The sequence below is a fragment of the Orbicella faveolata genome, unplaced genomic scaffold (assembly GCF_042242905.1).
Source record: "Orbicella faveolata isolate gen_17 unplaced genomic scaffold, um_ofav_v1 contig_15, whole genome shotgun sequence".
In the NCBI taxonomy this organism is placed as follows: domain Eukaryota; kingdom Metazoa; phylum Cnidaria; class Anthozoa; order Scleractinia; family Merulinidae; genus Orbicella; species Orbicella faveolata.
The window spans coordinates 7,595,755-7,613,341 of record NW_028301542.1 but is presented as its reverse complement, the minus strand read 5'-3'; the positions used below and the strand labels follow the sequence as shown (position 1 = coordinate 7,613,341).

General features: G+C 38.0%; 2 protein-coding genes across 4 annotated transcripts in view; one reads left to right on the top strand and one right to left on the bottom strand.

The window, feature by feature from the left end:
• Positions 1-17,587, bottom strand: part of LOC149113336 (uncharacterized) — a 95,125-nt gene that overhangs the window by 2,821 nt on the left and 74,717 nt on the right. The window contains exons 1-4 of one of the 2 annotated variants that reach the window (XM_089288251.1): positions 4,114-4,223; positions 1,591-1,666; positions 1,443-1,473; positions 492-629 (exon numbers count right to left, since the gene is read on the bottom strand). The exons of the other annotated variant lie outside the window; for it this stretch is intronic. Coding sequence (XP_089144377.1) covers positions 492-629; positions 1,443-1,473; positions 1,591-1,662 — 241 coding nt within the window. The 5' untranslated portion in view covers positions 1,663-1,666; positions 4,114-4,223. Of the gene's footprint in view, positions 1-491; positions 630-1,442; positions 1,474-1,590; positions 1,667-4,113; positions 4,224-17,587 lie in introns of those variants that run through there. 2 annotated transcript variants of the gene reach the window in all.
• On the top strand, positions 8,675-17,040 carry LOC110044330 (uncharacterized). 2 transcript variants are annotated; one of them, XM_089288246.1, is made up of 7 exons: positions 8,675-8,796; positions 10,056-10,131; positions 10,261-10,285; positions 11,114-11,251; positions 13,213-13,353; positions 15,380-15,517; positions 16,745-17,040. In XM_089288246.1, exons 2-7 carry the CDS (start codon positions 10,060-10,062, stop codon positions 16,903-16,905), a joined length of 675 nt encoding a protein of 224 aa, XP_089144372.1. In that variant the 5' UTR covers positions 8,675-8,796; positions 10,056-10,059; the 3' UTR covers positions 16,906-17,040. The 2 variants fall into 2 exon arrangements, with proteins under 2 accessions (XP_089144372.1, XP_089144371.1); XM_089288245.1 differs by having other exon boundaries at positions 10,261-10,291.

Genomic DNA, 17,587 nt, shown 5'->3' with positions numbered 1-17,587 from the left:
AACATTAGTTATAGTTGATGCTCCTCAATCGATTGAGTTGAGCGCTTTACGGAATACGTTCTACTCAAAAAAAGAATATATATATATATATATATATATATATATATATATATATATATATATATATAGTTTCTGATCCAAGGAAAAACAAATCGTCTTTTTCCTTTATGGTTAATTATTGCAATCAGGAGCTCCGCTTTTATGCTTGGCCGTGCGTCTGTTCAGTAATAGTGAGATTACAGAGGACATCAAAATGTGGTAAGAACAATAATGACGCACTCAGCTATCGCCTGGTGTGCCACTTTGTGTGTGTGTGTGTGTGTGTGTTTTTTTTCCAAAAGCTGGGTATAAATCCCAAGACCGAAGCGGAGAAACCTTTTCATGCTGTATTGAGAGCCTACTAGAAGAAATTAAGTTATATATTCGGCAAGTTATACCTAGATTTATTATTGATATCTCGTACATTTGCATGTACAAGAAGCAAAACTAACCTCGTCGGCCATATCCGAGGTTAAACTGATGTCCGACAGCAACATTCCCTGAGTTGGTTCCTTGTTGGCCAACGTTACCACCAGTGTTGCCAAACGACATACCGCCACCGTAGTACTGTGGGTCGTTCAGTCGCGTTTCTGAAAGAAAAAAAAAACATAGTACAATTGAACAAGAGAAGATCAAGGTAAAATAGCAAATCCTCCATGTAGGCCTTATACCCAAGGTTATCTCTAAATGTGATATCCAGTTCTTCTGCGTATATTACTCTCACGAACAGTGCACGGCCCAGGCAAACTTTCTCGAAAGCAACATTGCTACCGGTATGGCCAAACGACATATCATGTGGGTCGTTTAGTCAGGTTTCTAGAAAAAGAAAAGACATAATAGAACTAAGTAAAACCCGTAGTTCTCCTTATTTTCGGTGGGTATTTACACTATTTTGGGTGTCCGACGGCGACATTTCCAGCATTGGTTCACTGCATGTGGACCATAAGTGCCTGGGGTGTTGCCAAACGACATAAAACTTCGGCAGCCTTGCGAAATTTGATGGAACAAATGTTGTCATATCTATCTCTGTCGAGACTTGTCTTGTTAGCTTTAGATTATATAACATTGCACTAGCATCATAAATTGTACTCGAGCTTCATTAAATCGATAGTAACGAAAAAAGAAGTTGCGTAACAATTTTTTTTTCGATTTTGATGAGTTTCTCTATAATAATTTAATTTAGAACAAATCGGTCGCTTGCGTCTGGAACTGACAACACTAAACATGCTGTAAAAGGGCGATGGCGTCATCTTTTTTTCTGAACTCTTGTTGGCTCACCCACCATAAGGGTAAGCTCAGGAGCCGCTGACGAGAAGTCTAATTTGACAGTTCTCGCAAATAGAGATATTGAATCTGAAAATGCTAAAAAAAAAAAAAAAAAAAAAACCCACTTGTGCACTAACCAGGACCTTTGTCTTTGCCTTGATCGTCATCCTGTTAAATAACAACAACAAAAAAATATGTGTTTGAAAATTCTCCGCGAGACAATTCCATACTACAGATCTTGCCCGATAAATTTCACAGATATATAAAGATATTGTGCATGTTCACCTGAGCGTGTTTATCGAGAGGAAATGACGCCACCAAGGCCCAAGTTATTATGAAGAAAACAAAGCACTTCATATTCCTTGAAAAATAAACAAATGAAATATGCGGGTTAAATAGATTTGCTTATAGCGGAATTATTTTAAAGCGACATGAGACTGATTGGAAACCTAATTGTGACACTAAAGGCTGGTTTCCACTAGCGACGGGGTTGGAGTCATAGTCGCAGTTGGAGTCAAGAGTTAAGAGCGATTACGACCTAGTGAGAGTCGAAAATCGAAATCGTAAGCGGGGTCATAAGCTCGTCGTTTATGATCCAGTGAAAACTGGACTGCCGGAATCGGAAGCAGAAGCTAAAGAGCCAACCAATCACAAGCCACGGAATCGAACAATGTGATTAGTTTATTCTTAATTCTGCTTCCAGGACAGACGACGCAATAAATATATCGAAAACAACAATCAGAGATACAAGCAAATTTACACATTTTTAATCCAACATTTTTTAGTTTGCCACCTCCAATTTCAAACTTTTCTCAGGATGCCAAAATATAACGTAAATTATTAGAAAGTTGACATAAAATCATAGAGGCGGAAGGTACCAATTCATTAGTGCTGTTTAAAGAGTTGGAAAGATGAGGAATTCTATTAAAAATACTCTCATAGCAGTTTGAAATAACAGTGGCATTCCATGGACATTTACAAACTACATTGTTTAGCTTACATAAACTAAACGAGGTAATAGTCTTAACTAGCATATTTTACTGTAAGTATTATGTTGTAATAGCGGAGCTCCGGCGGCCCGAAGGGCCGCCAAGCGGAGCCCCATACTCATATAGGAAGGAAAAGGAAACCCATGAGTTGATTTTCTCATGGTTATCGTGGCTAGCGGTATTGCTCGTGGGCGCGTACGCACGACGACGACGGCGGCGGCGGAGTTGCCCAACATGGCGGCCATACTCCAAATAATAGGTTGACAGAGACATGCAGCCTTGGTTTACCCTGTACTTCCTTGATATTGGACATCCATGTTATGATCAATTGACACCTGTTAAATCAAGTTATCCACTGACCAGTATCACGCGACCATATCGCGGGCTCAAGTTTACAGCTCCTCGAGGTCACGTGTCTTTTGAAGTTGACCGCTGACCAAGTGCTGGTTATCGATTGGATCGCGGGCTCATATTGGGTTAGCTTGTTGTAAACAGGGCAGGATTGTTCGGAAGCCGGTTTATGCTAACCCAGGATTAAAGTTTATCGAAATATAACGTTTTCTTCTATACAAATGTTTTTTGCTGTTCTGTTTTGTGTATATGGTGATTATTAAAACTCAAAACAGAAGGCCAAACAATATACAGAAACCTCACCGCAAAGTTACCAAACTCAAAACAAAATTCTCCCTTTTTCTGGGTTAGCTTAATCGGGCTTTGAACAACCCGGCCCAAGAGCTACGCTTTTAGGCTGGCCTAAATCTATATATTATTACTATTTTCCTCTTATTATTTTGTTTAGTTTTTCCTATTTATATAGTTTGTAACTTAATAAAATAACGTAATAAATTAAAAACAAAACAAAACAAACAAACAAACAAACAAAAACAAAAACAAAACACAAAACACACACACATACAAAAAAAAAAAAGAAAAAAAACAATGGCACTCTCAAACGAAGCCCCAAAGCGATCAACACATCAAAGTTTCTGAGAGAGTTAAATGAACAGACAACGGGAAACGAAAGCAAAAGTATCATCCCACCTTACGACCCCCATCAACGTCCGCGGGTTCACTCTGGACAAAAACCAAGCCTTCTTATACTCATCCCTTCCGCGCTCTCATCCATGTAACGATATAACTATTTAGTAAAATATGCTTTGCTGATTCCTGAGGCCAAAGGTTTCCATATTAACATCATGTAACTAACTTGAAAAGAGAGCCATTTTTCATATAGATATTCTTTTTTTTTTTTTTGGAAAGTCCAACAAACAGTTTTCTAAAATCTTGGCTGCATTATCCCCGTGATCTATCACAGTTCCGATACCGAAACGAATTCACGAGACGATTGTGTATCATGAGAATGTGGAAAAACTGTGATGGAAACAAAGCATCAAACTGCACATCCTTCATTGAACTACGGTAATGAGTTTCCACCACCGCATGTACGTGAACACTGAAAGAAGATCTCTAATCCGCTATAGGGATTTGAACGGACTCGCCTCGAAAATAAGGTCGTATAAAATCGTTGCATTTCATTTGTCAACTGCAAGAGCTTTATCAATAACAAAAAATAAAGGGGTGAACAACTATTCAAACGTTTTCAACAAGGGATATAGATATTGAGTTTCTTAGCAAATGGCTTCATTCCCACCTAGCTATCTGAGATATTTTAATCCTGGCAGCCTTATTATTCTACGAATTAAAACGCCCCGTTTTTTAAAACGGAAAATATTTCTTCCAGTTTACTAAGGTTGTTAAAGATGTAAAATCTACAAAAAAAATAAAATAAATAAAATAAATAGATAAATAAATAACTTACTGCGTTAGAGTATCCTCTTCCGATATTGTCCTCTGAGATCAATCTTCTTCCGAGATCAGCAAAACTTTCCTAACAAGCTAGCTCTCTGTGGAGAACTGAGTTGAATGTTACCTGTGACTTTCCCTCCTTTTAAGAAGTTCTGAACATTAAACAAATACATCTAAAATTGACAGCTGTCAATTGAAAAATATTTTCATTGAAGTTCAGTTGACAGTATTGCCAGAACTTACTTGCACCTGTGAAGCTTGGTAACAGCCTATGCCCAACAACATTTGCCTAGGGCAGCCTTCTAAATATTTACTTAATGAAAAATTTCGCCGAGCGAAGAAAACTCTAAATTCCTTCTAAGAATATAAATGTCGAGAGCATTCAGGTGAATCAGAACTAATTCCCTAACCAACACACATTCTTGCACTCCCAAACCCAAGTTTAAGGCTAATTTTAAGCACAAAAATTACGACCTACAGACCACGCGTTTAAACAAAAGAGGACAAAGAGCTAAGCATTGAGTCAGATTTGTCAAGTGTTACTAAGGGAGTTACCCTTTCGGTTCAGTAATTTTCTTAATTCAACCTGCGACACAAATGTTATTGAAATTGCCCTTAATTGCTGTCCATTGTTTTGTGGTATTAGCCAGTTTTCATGTAATAATAGGTTGATTGACAGACATAGATGGAAAAATGTCATGAACTAATTGGCCTTTAAAAAACATCACTCTCCGTACAATGGTGACAATAAGTCCCGTTTGCAGTCTCTGAGCGACGTATCTTCCACCAAGGAATTTAATTATTTTTGTTTGCTAAATCTGACGTTAAAAAGACATGAACTTGAGTTGTAAGGCTTGTGTGTTCGTTCAATGCTTAATAACTAAATCTTCCCACGATAAGGTATCACTATTGGTTGCCTAAAGTAACTACTTTCCATACTAGAATGTTTGGCTCTCGAGAGTAAAGTAAACTGGCATAAAGTTGTCCTCATGAAACGACTACCTTCTGGTGCCATGGCAACAAAAGGGTTTTTTCTTTCTTTAATAATGTATTTGGGGAAAAGAACACTTTTTCTACCAAAGAACCTAATTATTATTATTTGCAGTTTCTAAAGGACAAAAGTTCTCACAGTTGAGCTATGTATGCACACGCTCTTCTGTTGTTTAGTCATTACTTGTCACGTATAAGTAACGATAAGATATCACTATTGGTTACCTGAAATAACCTCTTTCCAACTAAGAATGGATCGGTCACTGAGACGAAACTCTAACTGAAACAAACTTTGCCTTTTGAAACACATTAGGGCTCTGTAATGGAGACAATAGCTGTTTGAAATCACCAAAAAATAGTGATGTATCATACAAATGAAACTGGCAAGAAACTGGCCATTGGGCGCATTTTTTTTTTTTTTTTTGTTTTTTTTGCTGAGCAATGATTATAAGTAGCCATTTCGAGGGTAACAACATGTTTTTCCCCCGAGGAATTTAATTATTTCTTATTTGAAGAAGTTGGAAAGCCATAGAATTTAGCTGTTGAACATGAACAACTGTTAAAAATGGAATTGAAAGCTGTGTATTGGACAAGTATTTCCTGCGCCAGAACTGTCAAGATATCTGTTGCTGCCATTTGCTCCTATTATATGTCCTCTAGAGGGCTCCTATATTATTAAAAAAAATTTTCGTCGAGCTAGAGAAAGTAAAAATGTTTCTTTATGATACCAAGTTTGAGTGTCTGTAAAAGCAATCTAGACGATCTGTCTTGAAAAATAGATTACATTTCTTTCTTGTGGGCTGCAAGACATTCATGTACCCATGGTAAAACAACAATGCGTTCGAAATGTTTGATCGGATCTTAGGGAACATTCTGTTCACCCCAGTGACGTCCAAAATATTTAAGAAAATGGTTTGCCTGAGTGAAGTTAGTGCTTGATATAACAATTAAGTTGCTCACATTTTTCTCTCTGACTTTTTTCGAATTTTATTATGGTTGCTATTAACGGTAACTGGACTTTGTGCTCCGTAATCATACTCGTATACTTGTATACTCCTCAGTGCTACCATATAATAGTTTGGGTAGGTGAGATGGCGCAGTAGTCAGAACGCACACCTCCCACCATTGTGGCCTGGTTTCGATTTCGGCTCGGTGCCATACGTGGGCTGAGTTTCTCAAATTTCCAAATTCCAATTTAAGCAGAATAGAAGACGCACATGAAAACCAGCCAAGGCTGATGTAGCTTCCTCTCTAGATATAGTAATTATATTGTTTCCTTGCTTATGTAAGTAACGCTTGGATATCACTGTTGGGTACGTGAAATGACCAGTGTCCAACAATCAACAGATTGGTTCCGTAAAATACATTACACATAGTAAAAAATTGACCATTGAAATCAATGATCTCTTGGGAAATGGTAACAACAGCCTAAATGAAAAATAGTGATGTATCATCGTGTGCCAAGGTATTTAATTATTCCTCGGGCCACAACTGGTAAAACTTGCATTGCTAATATAGGGGCCTCCATGGTCTACACATTTAGTTGTCGACAACTATTTGTTATCTACAACTAAATGTTATCTACAACTCATTGTGTCCAATGCGAGCATTTTATATATCACAGTGTTAGTAGTAGAAAACTAAGTCAGGCCAGCAAGAGCTTGGGAACTAACTTTCACTACGCATGCTCAAAAAATTGTGCGCAAGCTTAAATGTGTGTCATGTTTCGACAGTTGTCGACAATTAAAGCAATGATTTCAAGACACGGAAAAAGCGTAGCTGTCGACAACTATTTAAGCAGTTTCCCTTTTCGAAAAGGGAAACTGCTTAGTTTTTGCTAACTAAATCTAAGCCGCGTATTACACTGTGACAAAACACGACAGCCATTTGAGAGCACGAGTGAAATGAGCCGCAGGCGAGTGTTTTCTACATTTTTGAGTTGACAGTTGACAGCTTCAATAATACTTGTAACTACACAGCTGTCAATTTCATGTTTAGCAGTTACAAAATTAGTAACATCTCAACTGTATGCCTTTCCAACTTCTTCAAAGAAGAAATGATTAAATTCCTTGGGGCACGTCATGTTATTACCCTTGAAATGGCTATTTTAAACGGGTTCTTTTCATCATTGCGCAGGAAAAATATATATGCCCAAATGCCAGTTTCTTGCCAGTTTCATTTGTATCTCCAAGAACCGATCCATTTTTTTTTAGCTAAAGGGACTTATTTCAGGTGACCAGTAGTGTCGATTCCGTATCGTTACTTACACATTGGCGATAATAAATAGACAACGGAAGAGCGTATGCAGTCACAGCTTAATTGTGAATGCCTTTCCAACTTCGTTAAATAAGGATAATTAAATTCTTCGGTAAACGATATGTTGTTACTCCCGAAATGGTGATTTCAAACAGTTATTGTCTCCATTACAGAGCCCTAATGTGTTTCAAAAGGCAAAATGTGTTTTAGTTATTCATAGTTTCCTCTCAGTGACCGATGCATTCTTAGCTGGAGAAAGGCTATTTAAGGTAACCAATAGTGATATCTTATCGTTACTTACACGTGACAAGTTATGAGTTATGACTAAACAACAGAAGAGCGTGTGCATACACGGCTCAATTGTGAGAACTTTCGTCCTTCAGAAACTGTAAAGAAAAATAATTAGATTCTTTGGTAGAAAAAGTGTTCTTATCCCCAAATACATTTAAAAAAAAAAAACCTTTTGTTGCCATGGCACCAGAAAGTAGTTGTTTCAAGAGGACAACTTTATGCCAGTTAACTTTACTCTCAAGAACCAAACATTCTAGTATGGAAAGTAGTTATTTTAGGTAACCAACAGTGATACCTTATCGTGGGAAGATTTAGTTATTAAGCATTGGACGAACACACAAGCCTTACAACTCAAGTTTATGTCTTTTTATCGTCAGATTTAGCAAACAAAAATAATTAAATTCCTTGGTGGAAGATACGTCGTTCAGAGATTGGAAACGGGACTTATTGTCACCATTGTACGGGAAGTGATATTTTTCGAAGGCCAATTCGGTCATGCCAGTTTTCCGTGTATTTCTGTCAATCAATCTATTATTAGATGGAACCTGGCTAATACCACAAAACAATGGGCAAAAATTAAGGGTGGTTTTTCAATAAGAGAATTACTGAACCGAAATGGCGACTCCCTTAGTAACACTTGACAAATCTGACCCACTGGGTAGCTTTTTGTCCTCTTTTGTTTAAAAGCGTGGTGTGTCGGTCGTAATTTTTGTCCATAACATAAGCCTTAAACTTGGGTCTGGGAATGCAAGAACACTTTTTGGTTAGGAAATTAGTTTTGATTCACCTTAAGGCTCTCAAAATTTCTATTCTTAGAGGGATTTTTAGAGTTTTTCTCGCTCGACAAAATTTTTCATTAAGTGAATATTTAGAAGGCTACCCTAGGCAAATGTTATTGGGCATGCGCTGTTCCCAAGCTTTACAGGTGCAAGCAACTCCTGGCATTTGTCAACTGAACTTCAATGAAAATGTTTTCCAATTTACGGCTGTCAGTTTCAGATGTATTGGTTCAATGTTCAGAACTTCTTAAAAGGAGGCGAAGTCAAAGGTAGCATTCAATTCAGTTCTACACAGAGAGCTAGCCTGTTAGGAAGGTTTTGCTGATCTTGGAAGAAGGTTGGTCTCAGAGGACAATATCAAAAGAGAAGACTCTAGCGCAGTAAGTTTTTTTTGCCGTTGTTGTTGTTGTTGATTTTACATCGTTAACAACGTTAGTAGACTGGAAGAAATATTTTCCGTTTTAAAGACGCGGCTTTTTGTTTCATTGAACAATAATGAGGCGGCCGGGCTTAAAATGTCCCACCTGACTAAATGGGAGTGAAACCATTTACTAAGAAACACAACATCCAAAACCCTTGTTGAAAACTTGTGAATAGCTTTTCACTCTTGGATTTTCTGTTTTTGATAAAGCTCTTGCAATTGACCAATGAAAGGCGAGGATTTTATACCACCAAATTTTCCAGGCGAGTCCGGCCAAATCCCTATGGCAGATTAGAGATCTTCTTTCAGTGTTCACGTACATGCAGTTGTGAAAACTCATTACCGTATTTCAATGAAGGATGTGCAATTTGATGCTTTGTTTCGCTTACAGTTTTTCCACATTCTCATGGTATACACGTGTTGCGCGAATTCGTTTCGGTGTCGGAAGTGAGGTAAAAGATAGGCTGAAAACTTCTCATCGTGGTAATGCAGCCAAGATTTTAGAAAACTGTTTGTTGGACTTTGAAAAAAAAAAAAACAACAGAATTAAAAAAAAATGGCTCTCTTTTCAAGTCAGTTATGTGATGTTAATGTGGAAACATTTGTTCACAGGAATCACCAAAGAACATATTGTTAAATAGATGAATCGTTACACGGATAAGGACGCGGAAGCGATGATTATAGGAACGCTTTTTTCGTCGAGAGTTAACTCGGACACATTGATGGGGAATTATTACCTTCTTCTATTATGATATTTAAGTCAATTTTCAATTAATTGGCAGTTCTGAAAAAAGTATGAAGTCGAAAGTGGTAGACAAAAATTGGTGGAGTAAAGATGAGAGATGTGTAAATTTGCTTGTAGCTCTGATTTTTGTTTTCCATTAATTTCTTGCGTCGTCTGTCCTGGAAGCAAAAAAATAAACCAATCCCAGTGTTCGATTCTTGAGCTTGTGAATGATTGGTTCTTCCGCTTCTGCTTCCGACTCCCGACAGTCTATAGTTTTCACTGGAAAATAGGCGACTTTCATTAGGTCGTAAGCGCTCTTAACCTATTACTCCAACTACGACTATGACTCCAACCCCGTCGCTAGTGAAAACCAGCCTCTGGTGTCACAATGAGCTTGCAAATCAGTCTCGTGTCGCTTTAAAATAACTCCGCTTTAGACAACTTTATTTAACCTGAATATTTCATTTGTTGTTGTTGTTTTTTTTTTCAAGGAATATGAAGTGCTGTGTTTTCTTCATGATAAATTGGGCCTTAGTGGCGTCGTTCCCTCTCGATAAACACGCTCAGGTAAACATGCACAATATCTTTATATCTGTGTAATTTATCGCGTTTTTTACAAGGGCAACATCTGTAGTAAGGAATTGTTTCGCGGAGAATTATCACACATATTTTTTTGTTGTTGTTCTTGTTTAACAGGATGAAGATCAAGGCAAAGACAAAGGTCCTGGTTGGTGCACGAGTCGTTTTTTCTTTTCCTTTTTTCTTTTCTTTTTTTTTTTTTTTTTGTTAGCAGTTTTAATTTCAATATCACTATTTGCGAGAACTGTTATAATTAGACTTTTTGTTAGCGGCTCGTGAGCTTACCCTTATGGTGGGTGAGACAACAAGAGGTCAGAAAAAAAGATGACGCCATCGCCCTTTTACAGCATGTTTAGTGTTGTCAGTTCCAGACGCAAGCAACCGATTTGTTTTAAATTGAATTATGATAGAGAAACTGATCAAAATCGAAAAAAAATTGTTACACAACTCACTTTTTCGTTACTATCGATTTAATGAAGCTCGAGTACAATTTCTGATGTTAGTGCGATGTTATATAATCCAAAGCTATTAAACAAGGCAAGTCTCGACAGCGATAGATATGATAACATTTGTTCCATCAAATTTCGCAAGGCTGCCGAAGTTATATGTCGTTTGGCAACACCCCGGGCACTTATGGTCAACATTCAGTGAAACAATGCTGGAAATGTCGCCGTCGGACATCAAAAATAGTGTAAATACCCACCGATAATAACGAGAGCTACGGGTTTTACTTAGTTCTATTATGTCTTTTCTTTTTCTAGAAAGACGACTAAACGACCCACATGATATGTGGTTTGGCCATACCGGTAGCAATGTTGTTTTCGAGAAAGTTTGCCTGGGCCGTGCACTGTTCGTAAGGGTAATATACGGAGAAGAACTGGTTATCACATTTTAGGCCAACATGGGGGATTTACTATTTTACCTTGATCTTCTCTTGTTCAATTGTACTGTTTTTTTTTTTTCCTTTCAGAAACGCGACTGAACGATCCACAGTACTACGGTGGCGGTATGTCGTTTGGCAACACTGGTGGTAACGTTGGCCAACAAGGAACCAACTCAGGGAATGTTGCTGTTGGACATCAGTTGAACCTCGGATATGGTCGACGAGGTTAGTTCTGCTTCTTGTGCATGCAAATGTACGAGATATTAATGATAAATCTAGGTATAACTTACCGAATATATAACTTAATTTCTTTTAGTAAGCTCCCAATACAGCATGAAAAGGTTTCTCCGCTCTGGTCTTGGAATTTATACCCAGCTTTAAAACAAAAAAACAAAAAACAAAAAACAAAAAACAAAAAAAACACAGACACACAAAAAGGTGGCACACGAGGCGATAGCTGAGTGTGTCATTGTTGTTCTTACCACATTTTGATGTCTTCTGTAATCTCATTATTACTGAACAGACGCACGGCAACATGGAATCTATTTATTTCATAATATATACATTTAGCGAAGCCTAAAAGCATAGCTCCTGATTGCAATAATTAACCAAAAAGGAGAAAGATGATTTGTTTTCTTTTATATATATATATATAAATTGTAAGCAATGTAATTGTTCAGCGTGCGGTTTAACTAATTTTGCAAGTTAAATTTTAACAAACTATTCCCAATAAGCGTAACCAGGTTTGTGGAAATTAAACCCGCAATATACATATGTAACAGTTTTACTATTTGTTTGATGGGCTTTGCTTTGATTGGTCTTGCATTGGTATTGCATTGTGGGAAGGTTAGGACAAGAAAAAGATGCCGAAAATGTTACAGAAAAGTGGATCCAAAAGTATCAAAAGATCCAGATAGTCTAATTGAAAACGGAATTTATACCAGTATTGATGTGCCTTAAAACTCCCATAACGAGCACCTTTCCGTACCGAGTATCAACCAACTCAAAAATTAAACCAAACGCAAAAATCTCGGCTGCTAATATTTAACATCCTCCCGACACCCCTCACTACTTTTAATCCCTATCACATTATTCCTCCTTAAAATTTCGTTTTTTTTTTTTTAAGGACACGTGCGCATTTTCTAATAACCTAGCAAGCTTTTTGCACAGGCCTTTGATTATTTGCACCTTTCTAAGTATCAGTACTGATATAAATAATGGTAAGGAGGCTGACTGAAATAAACTCGGGCTTCCGTAGGAAAGCCCGAGTCTTAAAATGCCAGCGTTTTGGTCGCCAAAAGGGCGGTCATGGTCCCAGGCGTTCCAGGCGTTGACCATCGAAACTGGGGACGAAAAACGCGACATTGCTCGCTATTCGTGACAGAATGCGGTGTTTTGCGAAGAAAGTTTTGGCAAGAATCGCGCCTTATACGTTTATCTCACATACAAAGATGTCGATCGTTTTCAGAAAGGGTCGGCGCACGAATTATATTACTTGAAAGCCAGCCAGGTAAGCAAAGTTCACGCTCGAAACGTTCTCGTGAGATAACAACTGAGCCGATTGCGGTATGAGTTCAATCTACGAAAACAATGGCAAAAAATAGGCAGTCAATGACGGTATGTGGCTACTGCTGTTATTATTTAGAACATTGCAGTAAAACAAATCATATTGGAATAAGACGAGCTAAATACGAAAACCTTTTGAACTCGTAGCTCATTAAAAACATGCGACTTGTTTCTTGCACCGCACATTTGTTTCTTGCATATGCACATTTGTTCCCTGAAATTTCGCAAGGCTGCCGAAGTTATATGTCGTTTGGCAACACCCCGGGCACTTATGGTCAACATACAGTGAAACAGTGCTGGAAATGTCGCCGTCGGACATCAAAAAAAGTGTAAATACCCACCGATAATAACGAGAACTACGGGTTTTACTTAGTTCTATTATGTCTTTTCTTTTTCTAGAAAGACGACTAAACGACCCACATGATATGTCGTTTGGCCATACCGGTAGCAATGTTGTTTTCGAGAAAGTTTGCCTGGGTCGTGCACTATTCGCGAGAGTAACATACGCAGAAGAACTGGGTATCACATTTAGAGATAACCTTTGATATAAGGCCAACATGGGGGATTTACTATTGATCTTCTCTTGTTCAATTGTCTTATGTTTTTTTTTTTTCTTTCAGAAACGCGACTGAACGATCCACAGTACTACGGTGGCGGTATGTCGTTTGGCAACACTGGTGGTAACGTTGGCCAACAAGGAACCAACTCAGGGAATGTTGCTGTCGGACATCAGTTTAACACCGGACATTATGGCCGACGAGGTTGGTTCTGCTTCTTGTACATGCAAATGTACGAGATATAAATAAAGATCCATTTATAACTTACCGTAATATATAACTTAATTTCTTTTAGTAGGCTCCCAATACAGCATGAAAAGGTTTCCCTGCTCCGGTCTTGGGATTTATACGCAGCTTAAAAAAACAAAACCACAAAAAAAAAAAAAAAAAAGTGGCACACGAGGCGATATCTGAGCGTGTCATTGTTGTTCTTACCACATTTTGATGTCTTCTGAAATCACATTATTACTGAACAGACGCACGGCAACATGGAATCTATTTATTTCACAATATATCGATTTAGCCAAGCGTAAAAGCGTAGCTCCTGATTTGCAATAATTAACCATAAAGGAAAAATATGATTTGTTTTTCTTTTATCAGAAACTAAAAAAATATATATCAATTGTAAGCAATGTAATTGTTCAGCGTGTAATTTAACTAATTTTGCAAGTTAAATTCTAACAAACTATGCCCAATAAGCGTACCCAGGTTTGTAGAAATTAAACACGCAATATACATATGTAACAGCTTTACTGTTTGTTTGATGAGCTTTCCTTTAATTGGTCTTGTATTGGTATTGCATTGTGGTAAGGTTAGGACAGGAAAAAGATGCCGAGAATGTTACAGAAAACTGGATCCAAAGGTGTCAAAAGATCCAGCTAGTCTAATTGAAAACGGAATTTGTACTAGTTCCAATGTGCCTTAAAAATCCCATAACGAGCACCTCTCCGTACCGAGTATCAACCAACTCAAAAATTAAACAAAACGCAAAAATCTCGGCTGCTAATATTTAACATCCTCCCCACACCCCTCACTACTTTTAATCCCTATCACATTATTCCTCCTTAAAATTTCGTTTTTTTTTTTTTTTAAGGACACGTGCGCATCTTCTAATAATCTAGCAAGCTTTTTGCACAGGCCTTTGATTATTTGCACCTTTCTAAGTATCAGTACTGATATAAATAATGGTAAGGAGGCTGACTGGAATAAACTGCGGTCTGTATAATCACCCGTACGATTCGCAAATCGGACAAATTAAATCCGGAAGTCTAATGTTTTTACTCGGGCTTCCGTAGGAAAGCCCGAGTCTTAAAATGCCAGCGTTTTGGTCGCCAAAAGGGGGGTCATGGTCCCAGGCGTTCCAGGCGTAGACCATGGAAACTGGGAACGAAAAACGCGACATTGCTTGTTATTCGTGACAGAATGCAGTGTTTTGCGAAGAAAGTTTTGGCAAGAATCGCGCCTTATACGTTTATCTCACATACAAAGATGTCGATCGTTTTCAGAAAGGGTCGGTTCACGAATTATATTGCTTGAAAGCCAGCCAGGTAAGCAAAGTTCACGCTCGAAACGTTCTCGTGAGATAACAACTGAGCCGATTGCGGTATGAGTTCAATCTACGAAAACAATGGCAAAAAATAGGCAGTCAATGACGGTATGTGGCTACTGCTGTTATTATTTAGAACATTTCAGTAAAACAAATCATATTGGAATAAGACGAGCTAAATACGAAAACGCTTTTTAGACTCGTAGCTCATTAAAAACATGCGACTTGTTTCTTGCACCGCACATTTGTTTCTTGCATATGCACATTTGTTCCCTGAAATTTCGCAAGGCTGCCGAAGTTATATGTCGTTTGGCAACAGCCCGAGCACTTATGGTCATCATGCAGTGAACCAATGCCGGGGATGTCGCCGTCGGACATCAAAAATAGTGTAAATACCCACCAATAATAACGAAAACTACGGGTTTTACTTAGTTCTATTATGTCTTTTCTTTTTCTAGAAACACGACTAAACGACCCACATTATATGTCGTTTGGCCATACCGGTAGCAATGTTGTTTTCGAGAAAGTTTGCCTGGGTCGTCCACTGTTGGCGAGAGTAATTTACGCAGAAGAACTGGATATCACATTTAGAGATAACCTTGGGTATAAGGCCTACATGGAGGATTTACTATTTTACCTTGATCTTCTCTTGTTCAATTGTACTATGTTTCTTTTTTCTTTCAGAAACGCGACTGAACGATCCACAGTACTATGGTGGTGGTATGTCGTTTGGCAGCACTGCTGGTAACGTTGGCCAACAAGGAACCAACTCAGGGAATGTTGCTGTCGGACATCAGTTTAACCTCGGATATGGCCGACGAGGTTAGTTTTGCTTCTGGTACATGCAAATGTACGAGATATCAATAATAAATCTAGGTATAACTTGCCGAATATATAACTTAATTTCTTCTAGTAGGCTCTCAATACAGCATGAAAAGGTTTCTCCGCTCCGGTCTTGGGATTTATACCCAGTTTTGAAAAAAGAAAAAAAAAAAAAAAAAAAAAAAAGTGGCACACGAGGCGATAGCTGAGTGTGTCATTGTTGTTCTTAATTACCACATTTTGATGTCTGTAGTAATCTCATTACTACTGAACAGACGCACAGCAACATAGAAACTATTTGTTTCATAATATATAGATTTAGCCAGGCCTAAAAGCGGAGCTTCTGATTGCAATAATTAACCATAAAGGAAAAAGATGATTTGTTTTTCTTGTATCAGAAACAATTGTTAGGATGTAATTGTTCAGCGTGTGGTTTAACTATTTTTGCAAGTTAAATTTTAACAAACTATACCCAGTGAGCGTAACCAGGTTTGTAGAAATTAAACACGCAATATACATATGTCGTTGGCCGGCTGTGAGGTATCGGTACCGGTATCGGTCTTAGAGATTCTACCCGAGGCCGCAGGCCGCCGAGGTCAGCACTTTCAAGCCCGAGGTCACGGTTTTTCACTTTACCGACCGACCCTAATCCGGCAAATAACAATGTTTATTTATTTATTTATTTATTTAGTTAGTTATTTTTCTAGCGGTGAATTGGGTTACGAATGATTTTGTTTACGCAACTTTGTTATTGAATCGGCTTATGTACAGTCTATAACCCTTTCGTAAAAAAATCTCTGTATCGAGCGTATAACTCAGATACAGATTTCTTCCGAACTACTTTATGTTAGTTGCATTTATTTCACCAGTTAAGGTCTCCAAAGGTGTTTCTTCAGTGTGAAATTTTGAGCAAAGTTCAAAGTTGTACCACAAAAACAATCTTTATCAGTTGTTGCCTTATCTCGGTTTGTGTTGATTGGTCAGCCTAATTGCTTGGATTATTGTTTTAGGTTCGTAATTGAAAATAGGATCCTACTTACTTTTACCTTTATTAGCTTTTAGTTGCTTTTGTTCAACGAACAAGGCAAAAAAAAAATTCTTCATATATCTTTCTTGTTAAGTCTATAAAAAAATCATTTTTCCCGATCTGACAAGCTTAGTATATAAACCTACCGATAATAACGAGAACTACGGGTTTTAGTGAATTAAATTATGTCCTTTTCATAGAAACACGACTGAACGACCCACAGTACCTTCCATACATCCCTTATATCCCGTATATTGGCAAACGTCAGATGTCGTTTGGGGCCACCGGTGGCAATGTTGGCCAACAGGGAACCAATTCAGGGAATGTTGCTGTCGGACATCAATTGAACGGCCGAAAATGAATGTAGATTCCTTTTAAGGGCATGCAAAACGGCTTCAGTTGCAGTTTAGTAGATATTTGGGTTAATATTAACTGAGCACATGCAGGAAGAACTAATTGTAGAAGTAGTAAGGCAATAAAAGGGGTTTAAAAAGCAGTTTTACCGTTTGTTTGATGAGCTTTGCTTTGATTGGTCTTGCATTGGTATTGCATTGTGGGAAGGTTAGGACAAGAAAAAGATGCCGAGATTCTTACAGAAAACTGGATCCAAAAGTGTCAAAAGATCCAGCTAGTCTAATTGAAAACGGAATTTGTACCAGTTCTAATGTGCCTTAAAAAGTCCCATAACGAGCACCTCTCCGTACCGAGTATCAACCAACTCAAAAATTAAACAAAACGCAAAAATCTCGGCTGCTAATATTTAACATCCTCCCCACACCCCTCACTACTTTAATCCCTATCACATTAGCCGTCCTTAAAATTTCGGTTTTTTTTTTGTTTTGAGAACACGTGCGTATTTTCTGATAACCTAGCAAGCTTTTTGCATAGGCCTTTGATTCTTTGCACCTTTCTAAGGCCCGTTCCAAACGCCGCTCCATTCATGCGCTGAACCTAACTGATGAGTTAAGTACGGCAGAAGAGCGGCGTTTGAATCAGTTTGGCTCGGCGGGTTAAGTTTGGTGCGGCAAAATAACATTAAATTC

Coding starts and splice junctions, on each gene's coding strand:
- LOC110044330 (XM_089288245.1), top strand. CDS start 10,060: ATGAAGTGCTGTGTTTTCTTCATGATAAATTGGGCCTTAGTGGCGTCG. Junction 13,354..15,379: donor CGGACATTATGGCCGACGAG/GTTGGTTCTGCT, acceptor TTTTTCTTTCAG/AAACGCGACTGAACGATCCA. Junction 15,518..16,744: donor CCTCGGATATGGCCGACGAG/GTTAGTTTTGCT, acceptor TCCTTTTCATAG/AAACACGACTGAACGACCCA.